Source organism: Sinocyclocheilus rhinocerous, unplaced genomic scaffold, assembly GCF_001515625.1.
Source record: "Sinocyclocheilus rhinocerous isolate Xijiao unplaced genomic scaffold, SAMN03320098_v1.1 scaffold584, whole genome shotgun sequence".
Lineage (NCBI taxonomy): Eukaryota > Metazoa > Chordata > Actinopteri > Cypriniformes > Cyprinidae > Sinocyclocheilus > Sinocyclocheilus rhinocerous.
The window spans coordinates 1,109,153-1,119,395 of record NW_015630348.1 but is presented as its reverse complement, the minus strand read 5'-3'; the positions used below and the strand labels follow the sequence as shown (position 1 = coordinate 1,119,395).

The 10,243-nt window shown below is 38.3% G+C and overlaps 1 protein-coding gene across 1 annotated transcript in view; it reads right to left on the bottom strand.

Annotated features, from left to right (window-relative positions):
• LOC107740124 (teneurin-3-like) overlaps window positions 1-10,243 on the bottom strand; it is a 133,406-nt gene that overhangs the window by 38,590 nt on the left and 84,573 nt on the right. The window contains exons 13-17 of the mRNA XM_016552441.1: window positions 6,248-6,274; window positions 5,798-5,818; window positions 4,815-4,961; window positions 4,499-4,706; window positions 1,903-2,022 (exon numbers count right to left, since the gene is read on the bottom strand). Of these exons, the coding sequence (XP_016407927.1) occupies window positions 1,903-2,022; window positions 4,499-4,706; window positions 4,815-4,961; window positions 5,798-5,818; window positions 6,248-6,274 (523 nt within the window). The remainder of the gene's footprint in view (window positions 1-1,902; window positions 2,023-4,498; window positions 4,707-4,814; window positions 4,962-5,797; window positions 5,819-6,247; window positions 6,275-10,243) is intronic.

Genomic DNA, 10,243 nt, shown 5'->3' with positions numbered 1-10,243 from the left:
CCGGAGAGGGGAGCGCGTGCGGCCGCCGGACTCCGCCCCTTACCTTGACCCTTCCTTCCTGACCACTGCCCTTCCCTGCACGAACCCCTCAGCACGACGAGGACACCAGATCCCCTGTTTTATTTTGGACACTTGATTCCCCTTTTTCCCTGGACACGTTGTTATATTATTTTGTTAATAATAGCCTCTCCGAGGCCTGACGCCACACCCACTGTGTCTGTCGTTTGCTCCTCCCGTGACATTGGTGGAGAATGCGGGCAAGGCGGAGCCTAGACAGCACAGTTGGGGAACACCTGATGACGTCATCCCCTCTCGCTCGCAAAAGCTAGTGAAGACCCGGACTGGGACGGAGGAACGTCGGAGACCGCCTCCCAGCCACAAAAGGGGTAAGTGACGTTTCGTCTATTGTCATTTACCCTGTGGTTGGTTGAGGCTGTCGACTAAAACCCTCGTCCTCGTGGGTCCAGGAAGGGTGCGTAGAGGGACTCCCGTGCCGCCAGAGTCGGGAGCTGCCGGACCCGTGGTCCGGACGAGAACCGCACCCGTTACACGGCCGTCGGGCTAGGATGCCGGGCCGTCTAATCCCTTCAAGCGCCGTGGGCAGAGAGAAGGACGAAGCCACTGAAAGAAGCCGCCGCCCCTCGCGCCCCGGACCGGAGTGGGGAGCGCGTGCGGCCGCCAGGACTCCGCCCCTTACCTGGACCAATTAGGCAATTAAAGCTGCCTTAAACTGTGCGTGTATGTATTTGTTATATGAGTCACATTTAAGAACATGTCTCTGAAATGCAGTGGTTTTCCAAACTGTCCTGGAACAGCCCAGCACTGTCTCCCTCATCTAACACACCAAATTCAACTTATTATTAGAGACTTTAAGATCTGATGTGGTTGTTTTCTGATGTCAGAATAGGTAAAGAGATGCATTTCAGATCCGCGTCACGGCAGCTCTTAAAGGGACAGCAGCCAAAAAAATCTAATAACCAGTTGCTGTGATGTCTATTAATCAAAGATCAAAAGAAAAAAGAGGAAATCGATAAATTTTGTAGCTTTAAGGATTCATCTGTTTAATTTAGAGTTTAATAACTTTATTCAAATTCTGTATATTTCCTACTTGCTGAAGGGCACAGGTAACTATGACATTTATTTTAATGGGTTTATGTGAAGATTGTTTTAAGTTCACTTAAATTCGAAGTTATTTTAAGTAGTCTAATAAATGTTAAAATTGATAGCTCTTGTAATGTTGAATGGCTAGTCAATGGTTAAATATTAGGGGGAAAATTTCCTTGAGACATCAGTGGTATCAGTGATACTGTCCTTCAGTCATAAAAGATGACATTATACACATATTAAAAATATACTGTCTTTATGTTGTTTCTACATTAATTTGAAGATTAAATGTGAAATTATTGCAATGTAAAAGTATTTTTTAAAACTTTAATGTTAGGTGGGATTAATTGCAATTAATTTCAGAAAAAAACGTGTGATTAATTAATTTTTTTTAATCGATTGACAGCACTAATATATATATATTAGTATTTTAATCATTTGTTTAATTAAACAAGTATAATTTGTGGAGATTTTGTGTGCTATGCAAAAAACAATATATGCAAATGTGATCTGTAAATTGAACTTTCTGGTTCATAAAAGGATCATAAAAGGACATATTCATGGGTCAAATTGTAATGTGCTGCCTTTGAGTGACAGTATCACTGACATAGGGTTGAGAATGTGCCTGTTTGTGTTGATTTGACTTGACTTGTGTGGGAAGCAGCGAGATGTAAATATGAATTTGCATAAAACTATGCAAAATGCTTTTTCACCGACTATCTTAAGGATAGGTATTAGCATAATTATGTGTTTATGAATGTGCTTGTCTGTGTCTGAGTAAAACATATTTGTACGTACATGCCGTCCGGTCTGGTGATGGTATAACCCTGCTGGGGGTAATGCAGAAGGGACACATTCACCCCAATCAGTGGAGTGCCGTCGCTGGTCACCACCTGTCCTCTCACAACGGACACCAGGCTATTAAATAAACACACGTTCAAAAACATGTGAATATGGCTCTGAGCGAAAACAAAGGTAGATTAACCAGCTGTTCACAGCGTCGAAATTCAAGGTCAGCAGGCTGTTAAAAAACAAGCAGCATTAAAAAGCAGCATTAAATTTGGTATTTTGTATATACAATTCATAGATTTTATATATAAAATGTCCATATCTACTATAAAATGTCTCAATCCATTGCACCTGACCTTCCTCTGCCGTTCTGTTTTGATAATCTTAACAGACGTAATTACTGCACAAATTATTTTACCAAGCACCATTTAGTGGCTGACCTGCAATCTCGCATCTTTACACTAATTGTGTGATAATTTCTCACTGTGCGAACAAAAGAAACCTCAGGGCAGATGGGCGGGACGAGAAGTTTCCTCATCAAGGCATAATCAAAAGCTTCATCAGCCAAATATCAAGAGATTCTAACAAGTTTTTCTTGACTGCTCCTATTCTAAGGCAGTGAAGACAAGCAGCAATGTTCATATTGTTAACTTTGTCCAAAAACACCAAAGGGCAAAGAACATATTCGCTCAAGTTTCCAAATTGAAGAGGTGCAAAGGTGAGGCGCTCAATTTTTTTTCACTGGAAAAAGTAATCATTTCCTAAAGTACATGGTACGTTAGCTTATGGTACAAATCATACCAACAGTGGATAGCTTTTCTATCTGCAATATGAAAGCAGCAGAAATTAGATAGGACAACACGGAGGCTCCAAAAAGGGAAACTGAAGTTCTGAATTCCGATCAAAAAGGAAAACCCTATTGTTTATTCTGTATGAGTGTGGCTTGCTCTATTTTCCCATGTTGTTAGATCTACGACCGCAAAATGTTACAAACACTTTAAGATTGTGGGAAATTTTGTGCAACACATCAGCATCACAATTACTTGTATAGCCAGAAGGACTTTCTATGCATATACATTTTAATATGTTATGCCACTGGTAAATAAGACATGAAATAGAGGCATTATCAGGATATTAAGCCATGTGTCTCCGTGAGAAGCTTAGAATGATATAGATATCGATATACAGGTGCATCTCAATAAATTAGAATGTCGTGGAAAAGGAACCACAGACAACGTCAGAGGCGTCTTACCTGGGCTAAGGAGAAGAAGAACTGGACTGTTGCCCAGTGGTCCAAAGTCCTCTTTTCAGATGAGAGCAAGTTTTGTATTTCATTTGGAAACCAAGGTCCTAGAGTCTGGAGGAAGGGTGGATAAGCTCATAGCCCAAGTTGCTTGAAGTCCAGTGTTAAGTTTCCACAGTCTGTGATGATTTGGGGTGCAATGTCATCTGCTGGTGTTGGTCCATTGTGTTTTTTGAAAACCAACGTCACTGCACCCGTTTACCAAGAAATTTTGGAGCACTTCATGCTTCCTTCTGCTGACCAGCTTTTTGAAGATGCTGATTTCATTTTCCAGCAGGATTTGGCACCTGCTCACACTGCCAAAAGCACCAAAAGTTGGTTAAATGACCATGGTGTTGGTGTGCTTGACTGGCCAGCAAACTCACCAGACCTGAACCCCGTAGAGAATCTATGGGGTATTGTCAAGAGGAAAATGAGGAACAAGAGACCAAAAAATGCAGATGAGCTGAAGGCCACTGTCAAAGAAACCTGGGCTTCCATACCACCTCAGTAGTGCCACAAACTGATCACCTCCATGCCACGCTGAATTGAGGCAGTAATTAAAGCAAAATGAGCCCCTACCAAGTATTGAGTACATGTACAGTAAATTAACATACTTTCCAGAAGGCCAACAATTCATTAAAAATGTTTTTTTTTATTGGTCTTATGGAGTATTCTAATTTGTTGAGATAGTGAGTTGGTGGGTTTTTGTTAAATGTGAGCCAAAATCATCACAATTAAAAGAACCAAAGACTTAAACTACTTCAGTCTGTGTGCATTGAATTTATTTAATACACGAGTTTCACAATTTGAGTTGAATTACTGAAATAAATGAACTTTTCCACGACATTCTAATTTATTGAGATGCACCTGTATATATATTAAACAATTTTGATGGTTGAAATCATTAAATAACGTTAATCTCCTAAAACAGCGAAACTACCTATTTTATGGCATCATAAAATATGTTTTAACATTATTAAAAAAGTAATAAAATACAGTTTTCTAAGCTAGATTGTAAGTATTAAAGGGATAGTCCACTCACAAATGGCAATTCTGATATCATTTACTCAAACATCTTTAGAAACACAAAAGAAGATATTTTGAAGATACATGATTTTTCCTACAATAAAAGTCAATGTGGTCTAAAAAAACATTGTAGTCCAACAAGAAAAAAGAAATGTTCTTTTGTGGTACTATCCATTTTTGGGTGAAGTATCCCTTCAAGCAACATTTTTTTTAGTTCACTGTAGAATAGGTCCCAATACTCTTACTAAATCCAAACCTAGTTGGCTGTTCTTCAGCAGTTCAAGATCTCCTAACCTGCTGTTGAATGTGTTTTCCCCTGGTAGGGTATGTGTGCCCCCCGGAGCTACCAGAAAGCTGACGCGCTGATAGAAGCCCTGAGCGTCTGGAGAAGGTGAGCTGAGGTGTTGCATTGTGCTGGGATCTGGAGCCCCGCGGCAATACGTCTGACCCTGACAGGTGCTATGAATGCAACAGTCTGGGTCCATACAGTCCACCAAACCATCTAAAATAACAGCAAAGGATTTTAGACTACATATTCAGTAGTAGACATTTTTAATACAGAAGTGGGAGCACCAATTGTTTAGCCCCCAACTTCTCGTCCTTTTCTCACCTCCCTCGTTGTCCTTGCCGTCAGAGCAAAGGGTTTCCATGGCGACATCGCACCCCACCCCTCTCCATCCCGACTGGCAGAGGCAGTGCCATCCGTTCTGGTCCAAAATGCACCTGCCGTTGTTGTTACACAGCCCTGGACAGCTATCTACCGGGACAAATTAATCAGTTATACATACCGACCAATCAGCATCCTAGAACGTGTCAAAGGGGTGAAGAACTCACCATACAGAACTGCATAAACATACAGGGGAAAACACGGTGAATGTGTTTTAGTCAGTCAAACGTTTGGAACTTGACATTTTAAAGACATCGGACAGGACTCGGGGACAGCTGTAATTTCACATGAAACAGCTGGACAAAATATGTGCTTATATGTAATTATTTTCTGTTCTCCATTTCTAGGAGAATAGATTCATAAATTCAGCTAAATACCAGCAAGGCAAAATGATTTGCAAAAAAAAAAAGAAGGAAAAAAATACATAAAATATTTATGAGAAATCTGAGCAGCTTATAAAGTTAAAAGAACGTTCTTATGAAAAATACTATAAAATTACACATCTAGCAGTGTCCATGTGAATTAACAGCATGCTGAGCTGAACAGCACAAGTGCAGAGAGTTTATCAGACAGTATACTGAAGTGCTCCATCATATCCTTTGTCACAGAAAAGTGTGAAGTCAAAGGAAATTACAGAGGAAATGCTAAATTAAGGAGCTTAGCAGCTGCTAAATATTACATTAAGAGACAGTGAGATGTACAACAATGGGGATTTGGGTAATGCGAATGTGTATATGTGCATGGACTGACTGATGATTTTGTGTGTGTCTGTGTATGCCTACAGTTACACTGTATAAAACAGGAAACCTGAAACCAAACACATGTGGGGACACATTAATACACGGTACATAGACATAATGAAAGTCATGCTTGAGAGACAGAGGGGTCAGAGCCACATGCTCTCTTCAGGGCAGCATGACCTTTACCTCTATATCCTATCCAGTCTGCTATCATGAAGAGACATTCAGGGAAAAGAATTAAACATGGGGTGTTATACTGCGGTATGCAGTGGTTTAGTGTCATTTCTACAGACAGCCCAGGCAGCCTCCGCTGGTTACACACACCTAATATGCTGTGGCTTACCCTCTCTTCAGTAAATATGACATTTCATGATATTTGCATTGTACTGTTGAAGAGCTCGATTAGAGGTTGGCTCGAATGCTTTTGAAATTTGCTTTTTTCCCCCTTTCTTTTCTTTTTTTTAATGAAGCAAGGTCTACATATGTGAATCTGCTTTTCGATTTCATAAACGTTTGCATTCAATGGAAACATGATTAAGGAGGAATTTAAGAAAACAATAATTAAAAAAGAGATACATTTTTATTCCGGACTTCACACAGAAAGCAGAACATGGTTGATGAAAGAAAGCACTGTACCTTTTATTTTGCTGTCCAAAAAGTGAGCTGGAGTGATAAAATGAATGAAAGGGAAAGAATGAAAAAAGTCATTCAGACGTAAAATATAAATTTTTGTGCAATGCAAACTATGCTATAAATGTACCTATTCAGCCAACTGGCAACCTGTAAGTTCTCATAAGTAGAATTTGAATATGCTACAGTACATTGATATGCTGACAATGTGTTTGATTTTAAAATTACTCTCAAGTACAGCATGAATAATTTTACCTTTTTCAGTACGCAGGCCTCCTGCACTCCAAACAATACATTTTCCATGACCTTATCAGTCATTTTTAATTACTGGATAAGGTTTCAAAATCATATGAATTTTTCAGATTTGTGAACCAGTTGTTAAAAAATATCTGACAAATTTTTTTTTGTTGTTCACAAAATGGACTTTTGAGCTTTTGCTCTACACAATTTGTAACCAAGAGCAACATAATGTTTTTGAAAAAAGTCTCTTATGCTCACCAAGACTGCATTTATTGGATCAAAAATACAGTAAAAAAAAGTAATGTGAGTACTTGTGAATATTAATAGAAAATGGATATATAAAAATAGATGTTATTTTAAAATTTAATTTATTCCTGTGATTTCAAAGCTGTATTTTCAGTCTTCAGTGTTGCATGATCCTTCAGAAATCAGTCTAATATGTTGATTTGCTAATCAAGAAACATTTCACGTTATTAGTGCTGTCAAACGATTCATCACGATCAGGGCTTGACATTAACACCCGCCAACCCGCCAAATGCGGGTGAATTTCAGCTGTGGCGGGTAACACAGTCACTTCTACTAGCCACTTTGGCAGGTTGAATTTTATATACAGTAACAGAGCTCGACTTTGATGCTTGTCTGGGACAAGTGGATTTTTTGAAGGGGAAAGTGAAAGAAGAGAATTTTACTTGCCTGGCCGGACAACTAATCTGATTAAAACAACTAATTAGGGAAGCACTGAAATTTCAGCGAGAATGATTCTGATTTTATTACATTCGCTGTAAACGGTAATTGATAATGGATATCAATAGTAACAATAAGATCGCGCCAGTTGAGGCTCACGCAGCCTGTCTGTATGTGAAACATTCTCGTGGAGAAATTAAAACAAATGAACACAAGAAGAAACATAAAAATGTAACTTAGTTTTTATATTTATAACATACAGCCTAGTTAAGCAACATGACACGACCAAGAGAGTGAAGTTTTCCCTGAAAAGCACGATTGCAAATTTGGCATTTTATACAAGAGTTAAAATGAGTAGTTAATATACATTTTAGTTCAATATTTGAATTAGAATTTATTGAAAGGATATGTTGTCAACGTTGACTGTTTTTGCTCGATTTGGTTAATGAAAACAGTTCCAAACAAAGATCACAGCAGAACAGTCGCGCATCTCTGAGCAACACACATCGGTGTTTTGTTACTGAATGATTCGCGTTTTTGAATTTTGAATCATTTGAGTCAATGATTCAGTGGTCCATTCATAAAGACAGGCACTTGCTTCATTCTTGAATGAATCAGCCGTCTGAACGAATCGTTTGAAGGCATGCTTCAATGACTATTAATTAAGACAGTCACTTGCTGGCACCTACTGGAGGTTTACTTTAATAGTAACTTATCTTTGCATTTTTTCAAACATTTCATATTTGTATATTTAAATTTTTTTTTTAAATGCAAGCTCACAACATTATTTATGCTGTTATAATTTTGCAGTGTAAATGCATTCGTGCTACATTTCAGCTACATTTACGTCTGTGTGTGGCATCTGAATGCCACTCCAATCATTTCTGTTTATTCTGCAGTGGAAAGATAGGTTTCGTAGATACTGATTTCATTTGATTGGTAACAGCCCTATATTGTCTTATTATATTAAGTGTAATTATTAATAAAAAAGGTAATTTCCCAACAACAAAATTGTGGCCAGTGAAAATGCTGAGTGGCTAGTAAATTTGGAAAACCACTAGCCACAGTGGCTGGTAAGCAAAAAAGTTAATGTCAAGCCCTGATTAGCAGAAATATTATATAAATAATTTCACACAAATAGTGACACAATGCCCTGCACTGTTTGCAGTAAAACATTTAAATTAAATAAAAGTAAAACATTTAAATTAAATTGATTTGTTATGTAGACATTAGTCGTAGTAGTAGTATAGTAGTAGTACATCTATAATTCATAATATTTTTGGCATACATTTAGCATCATATGAAGCAAGCCAGTCACCTATGATGTTCCTCCTAAATCCATTTTGGCAGTAGTATGTCACCAGTATTATTATTATTATTATTATACATTAAATATTAAAATCTATAATGCATAATATTCACAATTCAATAAATCATAAGAGCCTAATAAATGTAATTTAATATTTAATGTAATATTAATTTAACCATTTTAATATTTTATATAAATATTTTCGTTTTAAATACTGTTACCATTTTTGTGGCAAACATCTTGCATCATATGAGACAAAGCCAGTCACTTTACAAAAACTTTGTGACCCACTTTGCTTTTTGTCCTCATAAATCTCTTTCGGCAGTAGTATGTCTCCAGATATTTCTGGAGTTGTAGCAATGAAAAAAATTATATTTTCCTAGATAAACATCTGATCTATTTTCCGCTTAATCAAAGTTGACTTTGCTTTAGCAGACCGTTTGAAACTCTTTGACTTTTTTCACATCACACAAAAAAGTGAGGGTCCTTTTATTGCATGTATTACATTGCAATTTGTTTAAAACTAGTCAGTAATTCAGCTTTAAGTACTTGCCAAATCCAGTTTCACTCCCATACTGTTGGACTCTGGGTACCAGCATCAAAGAGATCTGATATCACACACATGACATCTGTTCCCCTTTGCTCTCAGTTCTAATAACACCATACATTATCGAGACCTCAATATTGTCCTTGTCAGTTGTGGCCTTGTCTGACAGCACAAGGCCTGTGCTTCATCAAAAAGTGAAAGTTTTCTTTCAGTCTGGGCAGGGATTTATACTCAGAAGGAACTGTAAAACGGTTTATTAACACTAAATGCCTCATATAATGCTAATGAAGTTTGAATTTATTGAAGTACTTCAGCTTTTATAAGACCACTAATACTGCTAAAGAGTTTCCATCCACTTTGCAAGGTTTTTTGATTCTGTATATCATAAAAACATTTGTTTATGGCCACATAAAATGTTAAGTGCATCTTATTCGTCCCTGTTTTCTCTGTCGCAGCAATTACTCTGCATTAATCGGCGTGTGGATCTACGGATTCTTCGTCATGGTGCTGCTAGCTCTTGATTTTCTGTATTACTCGGCCATGAACTATGAGGTGTGCCGGGTTTATCTGGAGAAGTGCGGGTTGGGCGGCCGCTGGCTGAAACAGGCCCGTGGTCAGTGGCACGGAGACGGACAGGAGGAGAGGGACGGACGGCCCGCTCAACACACAGCTCCGTCAGAACTTCAAGGGCAACATCATGAACACAGCTGCAGTCAGATCAGACACAGCCTGATGGGAGACACACAGAGCCCGGCACAGACCGCACACAACACTACAACAGCCTGGTGAGTGAACCGCAAACCACACAGAAACATACTGAGTGCATCTTAAAGGAACATTTCTGGGTTCAGTAAAAGTTAAGCCCATTCAGAAGTACATGTGGCTCAGTGTTGATTACCGAGAAAGTCATTTCCACTTTATCCCAAATGTTCTTGAGGCAAGAATGTGGGCAACAGTGAGACACAATTTTAAAATCCAGAATGCATTTTAAAATCCACATTGACTTAAACTACATTATTGCGGGGTATTTAATGAAAATGCAATTGAAACGTCTTAAGTGTAAGTGTCAATGCATTTAAGAAAAATAAAAGACATTTAAATCACCATTTTGCTACCCTTTTGCTGCACATTTGGCTCAGAATGCATTTTGAAATTCACACTGCATTTTGCTACAGTTATCACGCGGTATCACGATGAAAATGTAATCTCAAGTGTCCTACCC